This window comes from Chaetodon trifascialis, chromosome 7, assembly GCF_039877785.1.
Source record: "Chaetodon trifascialis isolate fChaTrf1 chromosome 7, fChaTrf1.hap1, whole genome shotgun sequence".
NCBI classification, from domain to species: Eukaryota; Metazoa; Chordata; class Actinopteri; order Chaetodontiformes; family Chaetodontidae; genus Chaetodon; species Chaetodon trifascialis.
In genome coordinates, this window is record NC_092062.1 from 18,388,103 (window position 1) to 18,405,135 (window position 17,033).

Sequence of the window (17,033 nt, forward strand, 5' to 3'; positions counted from 1 at the left end):
GCTGCTCTACAATGTCAATTTATTGCAAATGTAAATAGTTGAAATCGTTCATTAAAAAATATCTACATTTATTACGGCACGAGACAGCAACGCAATATTCAACACAGTGCGTCTGTCACAGAGCGCTGTTAGCAACAACCAACCACTAGCTCCCTTACTGGTACGTTCAGTCCGATTGGCCTATGAAATCGCATCTTTTTGGGAGGTGATGTATGGTGGCGGCAATATTATGGAGTTTCCGCTACTCCTCTGCTTCCATGCCATCAGGTTAGGAAGCTAGCAAGAGAGCTAAGCTAGCGTCACGCAAGGCCTCCAGCAGACCAGCGAGAGAGCTATCAAGATCAAACACTGCTGTTCGGAAGTAGATAAATATCCCTTTATGAATCTGCATGAGAACAATTAACATCCCAGAAATATGGTGGTTCTCAAAATACGAGACCAGGTAAGCGATCAGTGGCGCAAAAGCGGACCTAAGTTAAAGGTACTGTTGGTTGGCTAACGTTAGCTAGCTGACCCGATTTCAACATTCGCCAGGGGAATGTAATACGAGTTTCTCCGGCTAGTCTCCGAAACGGAAGCCTTTCCTTAATTGTTTGAAAGCTAGGTGTTGAATTGTCACTTAAGGCGTGAAGGTTATGTACAGCAGTGTTGTGTAAATCAGATTTGGAGTCATGTTTGTGGGTATAATGAGAGCATCACATTTCCATTGAGACACATGCTCAAGCGGTTGTTGAGTTGTTACCAGCTAATGATACTGTGTTTATCGCCAGCAATTAGCCAGAGCCTGCGTGAAATGCTATTAGCTACTCAGCTGGGAAGTGACCAGTTAGCATGTCGTGAACAAACAATACATAACTGGGCTTGAGTGGTCGCTTCCAAGTGATTGTGTGATTTAATAAGTCACAAAAACCTCTGCAATGTAACTAGTATCAGAGGATTACCGTAGCAAGCAAATCGATCTGTTTATTGTGACTTTACTGTGACAGCTGGACGTTTGTGACATCCATACTTTAGCTACCTCCTCTGGTTAGGTTTCTGGATGGCTGGGAGATTTCACATACCTAAATGTTTAATCTTGTTTGAATACCACCTCTGTGTTTTGGTGGAGATCCGTCAGAGGGTTTTTGCGCTGTTAGTTTAGTTATATTCTTCACGTTTATTTTCTAAAGCGGCTGTCTAACACTGTTATAGTTACGTCCTTGATCACAAGCCTCAAGTGTTTGTCTCCTAGTAGAGCCTGCTAATAATTAAACGGTTTCTGACAGCTATTTGTCTTCCGGTATATATTTATTTGAACTATATAGATGGTATACATGCAGGTAAACTGCTGGGTCATGGTTATAATAAATGTATGAAGTGACTGGCGATGTGACAGTATCAGGCGCGTGTCCTCTAACTATATTAAACACTTCCCACCTACTCGTGAAAACGAGAATAGCTTTGTTATCATATAAGCTGGCTGCTATTCTTGTAACATATTTACGTGTATGTGTGTCTCACTCAGTGTGTGTATGTGTGTGCGCGCGCGTGCGTGCTTGATGATCGTGTACCTGGGCTCGTGTGTGCCGCTGGAGTTGCCAAAGAGCTGTCTCCATGGTGATGGTATTAACTAGGCTGGCTTGTATGAGGAGAGGAGGTGCACAGTCCTGCAGCCAGAGAGGCATAGAAAATCTCCTACACCAGTCGTGCAGGGCTGGAGAGCTGAAAACAACAAAATGCAGATTTGTCCTTCCTTTTCACTGTGTGTGTGTGTGTGTGTGTGTGTGTGTGTGTGTGTGTGTGTGTGTGTGTGTGTGTGTGTGTGTGTGTGTGTGTGTGTGTAAGAAGCACAAGTGCCTGTTTGTTACCCTAAATGTATCCCCAGTAACTCTAACCACGGTTGCGCCCTGCAGATATTCATGGGCGTTATGATAACTGAATGAGAGGATTGTGTCATGTTTTTAGCAACTGTAAGCTACTCAGTCCCTCGACTGTAATGGTGGTCTTTGTCTTGCTATTTCTAAATAATGAGCATCAATCCGACTGCTGAAATGCATTGTCGCACCTTATCTTATCTGCACGGTTTCAATATGCTTCAAAGCAAATAATCTTACCTATATCACCATGTGTACATTGAATCCTCCAGAGCAAACTGTTCACAACAGGTTTTTATTTTGCTTAAAAAAAACTGTCGCGCTTACAGCGTTTGCGTTTTTGGTTTGTTTAATCCTGAGGTTTATTGCACAGTCCAATTTTGTGTCAGCTGAAGGTGAAATTGCATGCTTAACTTTCACAAAGCTTAGATTACTATCAGTAGTATTTGTAATATTACTATTAGCGTGTGGTTATGAGCTGCTGAAACATTGGTAAACACTACAGCTTGTTGTAAAGAATGTGACTCAAACTTTGCCATATAAACCAGACTTTTTTTGTACATTAAGTCGTAGAAGCTACATGGCTGCACATTAGCTAATTAGGTAGCTGGGCAGCCTGGTGGGTTAAATGAGGGATGAAGTTTTAATGAACAAATGTACTCTGCATGCGACATCGGTCTGATGTCCGTATTGAAGGCAGATAAAGGCCATACAAGATGATATGGGTTTTCATTAGAGCCAAACATTAGCTACAGCAGCTGATTTGAAAATCTGCTGACACTTTTTGTAACAGAACCCTGCCTGCGTCTTCATCTTATGTTTTGTTTTGGACACATAGGTGCACGTTCACCATTCAAAGGGTATGTGCTTGATATCTCACCTGGCACAGAGCATTTAAGTTTCACCAGATTTCGCAACTATTGCTTGTGGGATTAAAACAAAAAAAGCTTGTAACTGTGGTCGTTGCAGCTGTAAGTCTACATTAACGGCTTTATTTGTTTTTTAACTTGACTGGAGTCAGGGAAGAGTTAAGTTTTTGTGGAAGCCAGGAATGTTCCATCTGGGTCTTTCATGGGTAACCAGTTGCAGCCTCTGGAAGGGATCCCCTGCCCTCACTGTTCTCCCCATCCATGCCAGCCTCCTCCCACAGGCAGTGGAAAGCTGCCTGATCAAAGACTCTCTGCTGTTGTTATGGTGGATCAGATAGGGGAGTGCAGCAGTGTTTAGCTGGTCAGCATTACATATGAAGGTCCACTCACGCACTTAATTATACAGTTTGTGAGTGTTGATAGGTGTACTGATTTCAGCATCATTTCTTTTAGGCTTAGAGATGTAACACCTGTTGATAACAAAGAAAGTCACAAGCAAGAAACAAGCACAAAAGTTGCGACAATCAGCTGCCTGCTTGGTGCTTTCTCTCAGACCAGGCTGTCCAACATGAATGAACAAGCGGTATTGCTAAATTGACTGTCTTTCAAACCTGCCATTTATGGTGTGGCAAGATTATGCTTTACCAACAAGTGAGCGATGTATGCTATCTGTTGGTCAGAAGTACAAATATTGGCAATTGCAGCTGCAGCCTGACACTGAAGTTATCACTTGAGGTTGTCTTAATGCTGATAGTTGTTCAGATGTGGCAGTTACAGGGAGTAGATGTAGATGTGCTGTCAAGTTTCGAGTCTGCTGCACTGGAACATTGGGTTCTCAGTCCTAACTCACTATATATTCAGAGACAGTGCAAGTGTTATAAGACTGCCTTGTCCAATAGGAAGTATTGACAAAGTTCTGCAGCAGTGTCACAATGAATAAGTTCAGCTACCTGCACATGGGTAAATATTGCATTAAATATTTAATACAGTTTCAGTTGCATATCTTGAGTGCACTGTTACTCTTGGCAGCCATTTATTTATTTTTTTAAATTATTTATTGGTGCAAAATGGAAACAAGGAAAAGAAAAGTATCGTGGGAAATACATCATTTGCTTAGTGCACAGCCCAAGTTCAAAGTAGTACTTTTCCCTATGTGTACACCCCTAAGCAGGGCGGGGCCTACTCAACTACTTTTTAAGAAGCCAGGACAGGCATGGCATGATCTGTAAGAGTCAGACTTCAAAAAGAACTTCACAAATTTTCTCTTCTGCTTCAGTTTAACTTTGGAAACTTTCTTGGACTTTTATCATCCTTTCCACCTGTTGTCATGTTGGATACAGTGAATCAAAACAGCCGTGGATATTTCCCTTTTATTCCGTCTCCATTAACGATGCAGGCAGTCACAGGAAGCTAGTCATGCTCATGTAAATAAAATATGTCTGGAGATAAAAAGTGAAGATGGACCGCACACCAGTCATTTTGAGCACAATGCTGGACGTGTTTTCATCGTTCAAGATTGTCTTATTTCCCTCTGTGGCATGGGATGGATGTGTTTTTTGCTTGCCAGCGGACTGTAAACATGGAACAGAATTAGAAAGTGGCTGCTCAGCACTTGTCGGTATCAATCCTGACAGTCTGCCTCCATCATTGTCTGATTTGTGGACTCATCATTTTGTTTAAGTCACATTTAAATGTTTGTATCAGCCTGCCTTTTCCTCACGACTAACCTTTGCAATACTTCAGTCTGTGCTTGTGTCTGTGAGTTAAAACAAGAATATCCATGGACTTTTCAGCAGCTTAAACATAATTGTGTAATCTCTGGGCAAATGAGTCGGGTGTGTATTGTGGTGCTTGACGACGAGGACCCTGAAGTCTCTGTCAGGTCTAAGGTCTGAGTGGTTATCCTTTTCTCAAATTTGATTTGTACTGTTGGTGTTTCAAATCTGCCAAACAAGGTTTCCACACGACAGTCTGAAATTGTGTTGCGTGCGAGCCCGAAAAGCCCTGAAAATCGCTTGTTTTTTGACACAGCCTCTTTCTTTTACAGCCTGCTTTGCTGAAAGCTATTTTCAATGTGGACCCAGACGAAGTACGCTCGCTCATATTCAAAAAAGAGGATGTGAATGCACAGGTAATCCCGACAGACTCTCATTAATCTCTGCATCTGTTTCCTCATATTATTGCTATATTTCATAAAACATCTCAGCAACGCTGAATTTAAAACCTCTAATGCATAATTGTCCTTGAAAGTCCTCACATAACCCTTTCAGTTAATAGTTGCCAAGTATAAAAAGCACATGGTGTGTTTTTACAGTTCCCATGCCATGATCTGGATCTGCTTATTTTATTGCATTCCTCACCATTACTGCTTCAGTGGGGGTGTTTGTTTCAAAATAAGGCTGGGTTGTACTTGCTTGTGTTTCACTGGAAGTTGCTGGATTTGTGCTAAACCCGCTTTTTTGCCATAAATAGTGAGTGTGTGGCTGTCAAGATTTAATAGTTATTCTCCCTTTCTAGCAATGTTAGAACAATAAAAATAAATGAGCACATAGTAAACAGATCAGGACCATAATAACCTGCAGTAAAGTAAAGAATTAATACATGCGTGAGATGTAAATGCTTTGTTTCTAATTAGTCCTTGCTATGTTTTTCTATGGACTTGTTACAGGACAATGAGAAGCGAACCCCATTGCATGCTGCTGCCTATCTCGGAGATGCAGAAATTATAGAGCTGCTGATTCTTTCAGGTTTGTTTTTCAAAAGAGGATTTATGTAAATAAGCTGTCTAAGTCAAATAGGATCATATTAGTTTTTGTTGTGTATATTGAGATCTCTTTGAAAGCAAACTAGTGAGGAAACAAATAATGGTTTTATGCTGCAATTCAGAAGTAATGATTGTTTGTCAGTCAGCAGGGTAGATAATCTAGGAAATCCTAGTTGAAATGCTTATTCTTGTTGTTAATATGCAACATATGGCCAAATTCATGACGCCAGTTTGGAAAGGTGGTTATCCCACGTCACCTTTCCCCTCCATGCTGAACATGGAAGTCCTGACAAACTGGTTTCTCTTTGCTCATAATTGAATGGAGTGGTAAACGATCATCAATTTTAACCTGTTTCAGAGCAATAATGGCATATTTCAAATGTGACACATCTGATATTGGCATGCTGATGTGGCCAGATGGTGCATCTGCATGCAATATAGTGAAATACCTCGACATGCACCCTTTGCAGCCTGTATTTATAATACAAAACAGAACTTTGGAGTTGTCAAGAAGGCGTTACTTTGCACTAGATGTCAGGTAACTGTAAGACCTTACAAAGTTGGTGTGTTCTGACTTATAGGTGCCAGAGTAAATGCCAAAGATAACAAGTGGCTCACTCCTCTGCACCGGGCTGTGGCCTCCTGCAGTGAGGTACGTGAATGTTCAGATCATTCTGGATTGCACACACTGTCGCACCGTTTTATAAACCTGAACAGCGTGGAACTTAAACCTGCTTGTTACGACTTCTTGCAGGAGGCTGTCCAGGTGTTGCTGAAACACTCTGCAGACGTAAACGCCCGAGACAAGAACTGGCAGACGCCGCTTCACATCGCGGCAGCAAATAAGGCTGTACGCTGCGCCGAAGCCCTCGTCCCGCTGCTCAGCAATGTGAATGTGTCAGACAGAGCAGGCCGGACTGCGCTGCACCACGCAGCCTTCAGCGGTCACCTGGAGGTAACGTTAAGCCCAATTTATTGTTTGATTCAGCTGTGAGCTGTCCTGGAGGAAGTGCTTTTAATACCTTTAGTATTGATTTTGCTGTACCCTAATGCATAGAAACGGCTGTACATTTGCAGTTGCAGAAAGAAACAAAACATGCACCAGCGTAAAGGGTAATGGTGACTCTGCTGCTGTACGGTCTGTGCCGTCTTTGTTGTGTTTTAAAAGAGCAGCCACCTCACCACTGCTCATATTGACAGGTTAAATGTTATTCTCCTCTCTAGAGAAGGTTTTGTTAGCAAACGCCACACCAGGCTTGATGTGGCGTGTGTTTACCTGGCTGTTAGTATAAGCTCCTGATCTTCTCCTCTTACCGACAGGAAGTGTTTCTGCTTGCCTCATAAATGTTGAAACACAATGGACATTGTACTGTGTACCGTTGCAATACAGAACAACTGAACAATGGCCACGTTTTTTTGCCTGTTCAAAGAATGTGAAACAATCATCGTCCCCATATAGCTCTGCTGACTGCATACTGTTCGCAGCTTGGCCGGCTGTAACCATAAACATAGCCGTGACCACATCATGTGTTATTATACAGATAGCTACAAGCACACATTGCGTTAGTTAGAGAAACATATAGTCAGTTGTTCCTCTTCCTTTTAGTATTGGTTGCTTCTCTCTCAGATGATCTTTTTTTAACTTTTTTTTTGGTTTGGAATTTTTTAGTGCTACATGTGGTGGAAAATAAACATTTTAACAAGGTATTTGTACCTGCAGTACTTGGCTTTATTGTGTGGCCTATTATTACATTTCAGTTTAGACAACTAACTAAGCTGAGCTTCTGTTCTATTGGTGCATATTAGACTTTGATCCAGTGGTAATAATCAGCCTTTTGATCCGGGAGTCAGATGCACAGATGTAAACACCAGGACAAACTCTGACTTGGAGAAGCCACAGCTCAACAAACAATAACATCACCTTCCAAGGAATCAGTCATAGCTTGTCAAGAAAGTAACATATTTTCAATGTTTTCCCACATGGATGAGGACTGACACTGTGGGTTATCAGTCATAAAGTGTGGTCACACACTCAAGGCCGCTGAGTGCACAGTCAGCGCCTGTCAGTCATGTGCTTACACGCAGAAGAATCCTTGCAATCATTTTCTCGCATGCAACTGAGTTACCTTACAGGTGGAAGTGTCTCATCTAAAATAAGTGTTTATGCAATCGAGCGCATAAAAACTGTTCAGGCAACCTTGTGGTGATGCAGAAAAATTCAACTAAAACACACAACAAATACCGAGGCGAGCACACAGTCGTAGCCTGCGTTCAGGTTGATAACCTTTGCATCGACTACACAGTGGAAACTGATGGTTTCGCGCTTCGTGTCCTGTTGATGTACCGGTATTGAGTGTATGCAAAAGATCAAAAAGTATTTCGACCCACATTTGCTCACAGATTTAAAAAGACTTTAAAGACCTTGTGGAGGCTCATCAAGTTAAATGGTAAACAGAGAATCCATGCTTGGGGCGTAGTATAAAACACTTATACACACAATGGTTATATGAGTTGCTGCACTGACTGAAAGGCAGCAGAACTAATAGTGTTCAGGTTGGAGCTTCTCTCAACATATTTCTGGATTGTTCTTTTTTTCCCCCTGTTGCTGCTGTTAGATGGTGAGGCTCTTGCTCTCCAGAGGAGCAAACATCAATGCCTTTGACAAGAGGGACCGCCGTGCAATCCACTGGGCAGCTTACATGGGTAATAAATCAAGCACTGGGGCTTTTACATCACATTATTGCTGTTCTGTGTGACTTCAAGAGTTGCTCTCCTTGTGCTCAATGAAACCCGACGAAATGGTTGATGATATCTTGATAGCATACCCATGTAATGAAATCATGTTTTCGTCTTCAGGGCACATAGAAGTGGTGAAACTGCTGGCATCCCATGGTGCCGAGGTGGCCTGCAAAGATAAGAAATCTTACACCCCCCTACATGCGGCAGCCTCCAGTGGAATGATCAGCGTTGTCAAATACCTCCTGGACTTGGGGGTGGATGTAAGTTCCACCCACAAGCCTGCTGTCCTCACACTGTAGACACTGCTGGAAGTTATGGAGAGAACAGAAATGTATTAACGCATAACCTGTCCTGATGCACTGAATATGTTTTGAATAGTGACTCGACGGCATTTTACGATGTGTGTAAAACAGTATACCACTTGATGGGGAAACAGTGGTGTCATGACTACCCTTTGTGTATCTTGCCGTCTAGATCAATGAGCCCAACGCGTATGGCAACACACCTCTGCACGTGGCCTGCTACAACGGGCAGGACGTGGTGGTGAACGAGCTCATTGAGTGCGGAGCTAATGTTAACCAGGTAAACGAGAAGGGATTCGCACCGCTCCATTTTACTGCCGCTTCACGCCACGGCGCCCTCTGTCTGGAGCTACTAGTGTGCAACGGGGCTGATGTCAACATCAAGGTGAGTAAAAACCAGGATGGCGCCTTAACTCTGATTACTTGGGAAAAAGATTAGTCATTGTGATCTGGGAAAAATGTTACTTAATAACTGGCACTCCTTTCATCATTGAGAAATAGTCACACTATATTAACTGTCAACAAAAGCTGATTGTTTGTATTTAGAGTCTGTGTTTATGGTCAGAATTGTTGCTTGTGTTTGAATCCTCCTCTTTATTTGTGTTGTTAATATAATTGTGTGAAAACGTCGCTGGTCCTGTTTTTGTTTTTTGGTGCAGTTGATTGATGTCAGGAATGCAGCTTTACAACTCCTTTCTCAAATCTGTGTTTTACGATTTGATCACATTTTGTCATCAGAAAAAGTGTTGAATCATGTGGTGGATAATTAAAATCTGCACAATTCAGTTCAATTCATAGCAGTATGGGTAAACCCTGATTTTTGTAAATTGCATCCACACTTTGGCAGCTTCAGTTTTTATTATCAAACCACATGGCCCTGTTTGAAATCAGTAGGAGCCTCAGTAATGGCCTGCTGTGACACCACCATGTTTTTGTCTCACTGCAGAGTAAAGACGGTAAGACTCCCCTCCACATGACAGCCATCCACGGGAGGTTTTCCAGGTCTCAAGCAATCATTGCTAATGGTGAGCTCTGCTAAAAATTCAGCCTCGTTGACTTTCGTGGACTAAAACCCAAAAACTGCTTCTCAGTGTAACACCGGCTAAGTGCTTCGTTTGTTTGTTTGTTTTTTCCAAAGGTGCTGAGATTGACTGTGAAGATAAGAACGGAAATACACCACTGCACATTGCAGCTCGATACGGACACGAGCTCCTCATCAACACCCTCATCACCAACAGAGCTGACACGGCGAAGTAAGCGAGCCTGTCTGTCCTTTTTCAGCAACTCTTCCAACTTGACACATTGTGGAGGAGCTGCATGTTTAAAGCTTTCCGAAGCAGAAAAGCAGTGTCTGTTATGTAACTGATACCAATTATTCTGCACTATTAATAGTTAAGCGGCAGCGATGCTGGGTAAATCAACATGATTTGTCTTTTTCAGGCGAGGGGTTCATGGTATGTTCCCACTGCATTTGGCTGCTCTCAGTGGATTTTCTGACTGCTGCCGAAAGCTCCTGTCTTCAGGTGAGCGAGTGCTAACTCAGCCAGTCACGGTACACAATGACACAAGTCTTACATTCTTGATGAGGTTTGTCTCAGATCCTGGTCTGCAGGATCTTGTTCATCATCTTTTGCTGTGATGCAGGATTTGATATTGATACTCCTGATGACTTTGGAAGGACCTGTTTACATGCTGCAGCTGCTGGAGGGTTAGTATAGGACAGCTGAATAGTGTTAATTGCAAGCATTATGATACACTTCATGACCTAGAAGAGAAAGAATACCATTATATTTATCAGTTCAGCATCTCATCAATCTCCTTTGCCCCTCAGAAACCTGGAATGTCTCAATCTCCTGCTCAACACGGGGGCAGACTTTAATAGAAAGGACAGCTTCGGCAGGTTTGTAGAATTTAACTTTGGATTTGGATCAAGACTTTGTGAACTGGAAACTAAGCTGTGTTTGCTTTTCCAGGACCCCTCTGCACTATGCTGCTGCCAACTGTAACTACCAGTGCCTGTTTGCTCTGGTGGGCTCAGGGGCCAGCGTCAACGACCTAGACGAGCGGGGCTGCACCCCTCTCCACTACGCAGCTGCCTCTGACACAGATGGAAAGTCAGTAATACTTTGAAAATTCAGTTTCTTAAAGAAGGGTGGTGGCTGTGTGAGAGGCAGGATTTGTTTGAGAGGTTTCATGGATAAAAGCTCAGCTGCATTATTGATTATGCAGAGTAGCGATTCAAGGCTTGAGAGACGCCGGTGTTGCCTTGACTACAGCCTCTGTGTTTTGTCTGCAGGTGCCTGGAATATTTGCTGCGAAACGACGCAAATCCAGAAATCCGGGACAATCAGGGCTACAATGCTGTGCACTACGCCTCGGCGTACGGACATCGCCTCTGTCTGGAGCTGGTAAGTACTTCACTCCGGAGCACACAACACATAACAGTTAGCCTCACTATATTTCTGTATTATTGTATTGCGATGATGTTGAACGCAATGCCGCTTCTCCCACTCTCTTTTACAGATTGCAAGTGAAACGCCTCTAGATGTGGTGAGTTGAATTTGTACTTTTCTTCCTCATGACATCAGACATTGTAAAATAACCATCACAAAGAAGAACCAGCGATGTAGACGCCAACACATTCATCACTCAGGCGATTGTGATCTGCGTGATTGAGAGTTAGAACAGACTGTACGGAGTAAAAGTTAGCAGTGCCATCTGTATCTGTTGCATGTAGCTTCACGGCTAAGACAGTGATCATATGTCAAGTAGATCCTAACTTGTTCACCTGGTTTGTTCAGCTAATGGAAACCTCAGGGACGGACATCCTGAATGACTCTGATGTCAGAGCCCCCATCAGCCCCCTGCACCTTGCTGTGAGTAATGTGTATTATCCTTATTATAGCATTATCCTCAATCATCTTATTTGTGTTAACTCATTCATGGTGCGTTGATCTTTCAGGCATACCACGGTCACCACCATGCTATGGAAGTTCTGGTGCAGTCTCTGCTGGATCTGGATGTGAGAAACGGCCAAGGGCGCACACCCCTGGACCTGGCTGCCTTTAAGGGTCATGTAGAGTGTGTGGATGTCCTCATCAACCAGGGAGCCTCCATCTTGGTCAAAGACTTCACCTTGAAGCGAACCCCCATCCATGCAGCAGGTACGGACTGGAATTGGAGGCACATGAATTTGCCTTCATCTGAATTTGACATCATCTTGTTGAATTGTGTTGCAGATTTGTTTAAATTTGTAATATTATTGTTCCTATTATTATGGAGTGTTTGTTCTTTACCTGCAGCTACCAATGGTCATTCAGAATGTTTGCGTTTGCTGATTGGAAATGCTGATCTTCAAAGTGCAGTAGACATTCAAGATGGGAATGGACAGTAAGTAAAATTTGTATGTATGTATATATATATATATATATATATATATATATATATATATATATATATATATATATATATATATATATATATATATATATATATATATATATATATATATATATATATATATATATATATGATCTCCTGATGTAAAGTATTTGCTGACATTATTGTCTGTTATCTCTCAGAACCCCCCTGATGCTGTCGGTCCTGAGTGGACACACAGATTGTGTGTATTCACTGCTAAATAAGGGAGCCAATGTAGAAGCCAAAGATAAGTGGGGCAGGACGGCCCTACACAGAGGAGTAAGAAGATCTTATTGTGCTTACATACATACTGTGTGTACTGTGGGACAGTTTTCCTAATTCTGACTGGCTACATTTTAACCTATTTTTTCTGTTTTTCACTTCCACATTCATATTTTTTACCCTGATTATATTTGTGATACTTTGACATGCACTGTCCAGGATATAATCAGTCAACAGTAATAACACTAACGTCTTCTTTTTTTCTGGCTGCAGTCAGTGACCGGCCATGAGGAGTGTGTGGAGGCCTTGCTTCAGCACAGCGCCAACTTCCTGGTGCGAGACTGTAAAGGGCGAACACCGGTCCACCTGGCAGCAGCGTGTGGACACGTTGGGGTACTGGGAGGCCTGCTGCATGCTGCCCAATCAGTGGAAACACTACCTGTCTTAACAGACAACCAAGGCTACACCCCACTGCACTGGGCCTGCTACAATGGTACAGAGATAGTCATTGAAATGTACATCTGATTTTAGTGATTATGCACTTAGATACAGGCATGCTGCCAAGAAAAGTGAAAAGGAGCACTTAAGCAAGTGAGGATCTAAGATGGCATGAACGACTTCTTGATGCTTGCTCTTGGTGCGGTTCTTTCATGCAGTTTCCTTCATGCACCCAAAGTCTAAATTTTGGCATTTTGATGAGGACAAATGTCGTCAGAGAGCCCTGATTGTGAGGACCTCAAAATGAAGGCTCATGTGGTTGATGCTTTGTCTCTGCAGGTCACGATACGTGTGTGGAGGTTTTGCTGGAACAAGAGGTTTTTCACAAGGCTGAAGGCAATTCTTTCAGCCCCCTCCACTGTGCTGTGTAAGATCTTGAGCTGTCTTCTGCTTCGATCAATGCCTGTGAGGACAGAACCTCTTACAGATTGAATAAGAGTGCTTTTCTCTCCTTTAGGATCCATGACAACGAAGGTGCAGCCGAGATGCTGATCGACACTCTGGGCCCTGCCATTGTCAATGCCAAAGACAGTAAAAACAGGTATATACACTCATATGAAGACAATAATTGCAGCTTCATTCAGAAAACTTAAGTTATGTAACGAATGTGATGACTGTTCGATTAAACAAATGTCCCGATGTTATTTTCTCAGGACCCCACTACATGCAGCAGCCTTCACTGACCATGTAGAGTGTCTCCAGCTGTTGCTGAGCCACAACGCTCAGGTCAACAGCGTCGATGCCGCAGGGAAGACCCCACTCATGATGGCAGCTGAGAATGGCCAGACCAACGCTGTTGGTATGAATGCGTCTCTACTTTAACCACTGGACTGGAAAACATCCCTGTGAGATGTAATAATCAACGTTTGTTTTTCCTGCCTTTCACCTTCTCACTCTCACTGTGTAGAGCTGCTGGTGAGCAGTGCGAAAGCAGATCTAACTCTGCAGGACGCTGTGAAGAACACTGCACTTCATCTCGCCTGCAGTAAGGTTTGTATCGCCATACGGTGGCGCTGCTCTTACATCTTACAGCATCAAGTACACAGCATGCTCCTGCCAGTATGCGCTGAAATACTACAAGCCGTGTGTCTTTACTGCACATTCATAAGCTACTGTAGGAGGTTGTTTTTAATATTTGTTGTGCTCTACCTTTTCTCCTCAGGGACATGAAACCAGTGCCTTGTTGATATTGGAGAAGATTACAGACAGAAACCTCATAAATGCCACTAACGCCGCCTTACAGACGTATGTATCACACGTATTACTTCAGTGTCTTGTCTCTTACTGCACCTGAGGGGTGGAATGGAGTGCCAGTGTTTGGGGATTACTGTGGAATTTGAATTATTAATGTAGAGATACAGATTGTAAAATATTGACCTGCCTGTTGTTGCATCTATGTTTTCATCTTTATTTCAAGGCCTCTACACGTGGCTGCAAGAAATGGCTTAACTGTGGTGGTGCAAGAGCTGCTTGCAAAGGGAGCCAGTGTACTTGCAGTTGATGAAAATGGTAAATTCACAATATTTTTTTTTCTTTTACTGTTTACCATCACCTTGCATATGTTTTGCACATACATTAGCAAGTGCCACCTAAATGTGAATCATTATGACACAGTAGGATCAGCAAAAATGCCCTCACATATTGCTATTGAGCTGCTTGTTAACCTTAGAAAACATTTACCTGATGTTGTGTTGTAAGAAACATAACAGCTAAGGGAGTTAAAAAGGGATCAGAATGTGATCGGTGATAACCAGACAATTAGAGTATTGAATATACTTTCTTTATACTCGCCTTGTTGTGTGGCGCATTTGGTGTCACTAGCTTTTTTACTTTTGCACTAATATCAATAAAATGTTCAGTGAGATGCAGCTGAGAGACTGCTGGACTGTTTAAGAGGAAATTTAGGCTTGCAACTATTGTTTAGAATTGATTTTAGGGGTGGATGGAAAAAATAAATTCACATAAGAATCTCAGTTCGGAATCAATCAAAAATGCCAAAAATTGATGCTAATTAAATGATGTTGACGCAACGAAACAGGCAGAACTCAGCTGCGAGGGCGGTGCAGCAACCAGACACTAACTATTTTGTCTTTGTACTGTTTTTAATCGAATATATGTCAAAAAGAATTAGCAAATTATCACATTCTGTGTTTTGCTTTACACAGCGTGCACTTTTAGGGTTGTAGACACTGAAACTGTGAATTACTTTTATAGAATATGTAACAGTGGTGCACTTTCATTGGTTCAGGTTACACACCCGCCTTGGCTTGTGCCCCCAACAAAGATGTGGCAGACTGCCTAGCCCTCATCCTGGCCACCATGATGCCTGTGTCCCCCTGCGCCCCGGCACCCGCTCTCCCTTTCAGTGCCATTAACCACTACACCACCAGCCCCTCCAAGAGCGTCACCTTCGACAGCTTGCCCGTGCTACGCGGCGAGCACAGCTCCTACTGCAGCTTCAACAACATCAGCCATCACGACGGCTTCTACAAGGACGAGGAGCTCAATGACTCGGATTCAGAGACTTACTGAGGGACACGAGCAAGCGATAGCTACATAAACACACACACACTGTGTCTTAAAAATCACCCACCGCCAGCTTGGGAGGGCAGAAGAAGAGAAAAGCCCCCACAGGAGCCTTAAGAGTCCTTACCCCCACCCCCACCCAACCAGAGAGCAAGAGAGGGAGGAGGTGAAGCAGGCTGGCCCACATTCATCCCGACCTCATCCAGCACCAGGTGTCCTTCAGCTGATACTGGACCTCAGTAACCGCTGCTCTACCAACACTGACTTCTTGAGTGCTATAAACTGTACTTGTTGGGCGGACAGCGACTTTTGTGCAGCAATAACATGCTGAAGAGGGATGGTAGCACTTCAGAGAGAGCTAAACCGATGGGGACCAAAAGACGTGGATGAATTTTAACCCAGTTTTAACGCTATCTAGGAGGTTGAGAATTTAGGGGGTTTTTATCGGTTAGCTCGGGGGAGAGGGGGGAGCCAGTTTTCATTTTTTAAAAGTTCTTGATGAGTTGAAGAAGGTTGATATCCGTACACTACATCCCTCAGAATGCACTTGTCCTTTAAGTTTGTAGTCGTACAGGGGGAAAAGCGTTTATTTTTTGAGATCAAAATTTTAATATACCCATGTTCATGTCTTAAACTCCTTTATTCTGTAGGGGAAAAAATCTGATTTACCGACCTGAGTAATTAAAAAAAAACAAACATTTGATACGTGCACCACCTTATTTTTAAGTTGATCGACCTTACCTTTGTACATTGACCTTTCCATTGCAGTTTAGCCTTTCAAGAATAAATTATTTGTGTACTTTCGGTTCCTATTTATGTGTTCATTTTGTGCCTTTATTAGTTACTGAGAAAAGATGGGTTTGTAGAGGCAGCTGTGACAGTACAGTGATGCACATTAGGTAAGTAATGAAACATTTCTAAGACGCACTGATCCAGTATTGAGGTATCGGAGGCTCAGCTATGTGAGAAGAAACACTGTAAACCAATGACAAGACAGTGCTTGATTTTGCTCTGTTTGAATGATATTTTTGCTCTTATATTAGTCAATGTTTGTTGACAGGTTTTGCTTGCTTTAACTTCAAAAAAAAAAGAAACCACTCGATCCTATCATGATTCAAAAACCCCCTTTTATGTCTGTTGAAAAATCCTCCTAACTGGAAATATGTACAATACATTTGCTAGCTTCATTAGAGCGAAGAAAAAAAAATCCTTTTTCTTTTTGTTGCTTTTTCTTGAAGAGGGATGAAACTAGCATGTATATAGAAATTTATGACTGTGAATTCAATGCTCCAACGAGTTCTTTCATTACTGAGATTGCTGTATATTTTATGAGTAATAAAGAAATGAGTTATTTAATAATGAACATGAGTCTTTATGGAGTACTGCTTTAATTCAGTTAGATACATGACACACTTGAAGCCGTTGGCATTTTGACACGTCACAGTAGGAAGAGCACAAGTGTAAATAATGAAATGAATGATGAATTCCATTTAGCTGTTTCAGTTTCAGAGTGCATGCTGACTCACGCTGTCACGGCTCGCTGGCACAATGAATGGAACACAGCCATTGTTAATGTTATTAGTAACACCGGTGCTTTTCCTGCTGTGAAAAGGCCCATCAAACACAGAATTAACTTGGTGTCCAGCTCATTTCCAGGCACTAATATGACTTAACTATCATGATTTATTCCATTATATGATTTTTTTTTGAGGGGGTGCTCTAATATGTATTGATTTTAGAACTTTTTCTAATGCTGCCTTGACTGCTGATCTGTTTAAATTATCCTTTAAATTCTGTTCTGTTTTGTTTTGATCACTGATTACTCTCTCAGTCTAATATA

The 17,033-nt window shown here is 42.4% G+C and overlaps 1 protein-coding gene across 1 annotated transcript; it reads left to right on the forward strand.

The window, feature by feature from the left end:
• Positions 1-243: 243 nt before the first annotated feature.
• Positions 244-16,287, forward strand: ankrd28b (ankyrin repeat domain 28b). Its single transcript, XM_070966036.1, has 28 exons — positions 244-442; positions 4,770-4,853; positions 5,391-5,469; positions 6,068-6,138; positions 6,241-6,441; positions 8,102-8,189; positions 8,343-8,485; positions 8,700-8,912; positions 9,474-9,552; positions 9,666-9,780; positions 9,968-10,050; positions 10,172-10,235; positions 10,359-10,427; positions 10,501-10,641; positions 10,824-10,935; positions 11,051-11,077; positions 11,329-11,403; positions 11,490-11,691; positions 11,830-11,917; positions 12,109-12,226; positions 12,443-12,662; positions 12,947-13,034; positions 13,125-13,208; positions 13,321-13,466; positions 13,575-13,657; positions 13,830-13,912; positions 14,085-14,176; positions 14,916-16,287. Exons 1-28 carry the CDS (start codon positions 416-418, stop codon positions 15,197-15,199), a joined length of 3,159 nt encoding a protein of 1,052 aa, XP_070822137.1. The 5' UTR covers positions 244-415; the 3' UTR covers positions 15,200-16,287.
• The last annotated feature ends 746 nt before the right edge of the window (positions 16,288-17,033 follow it).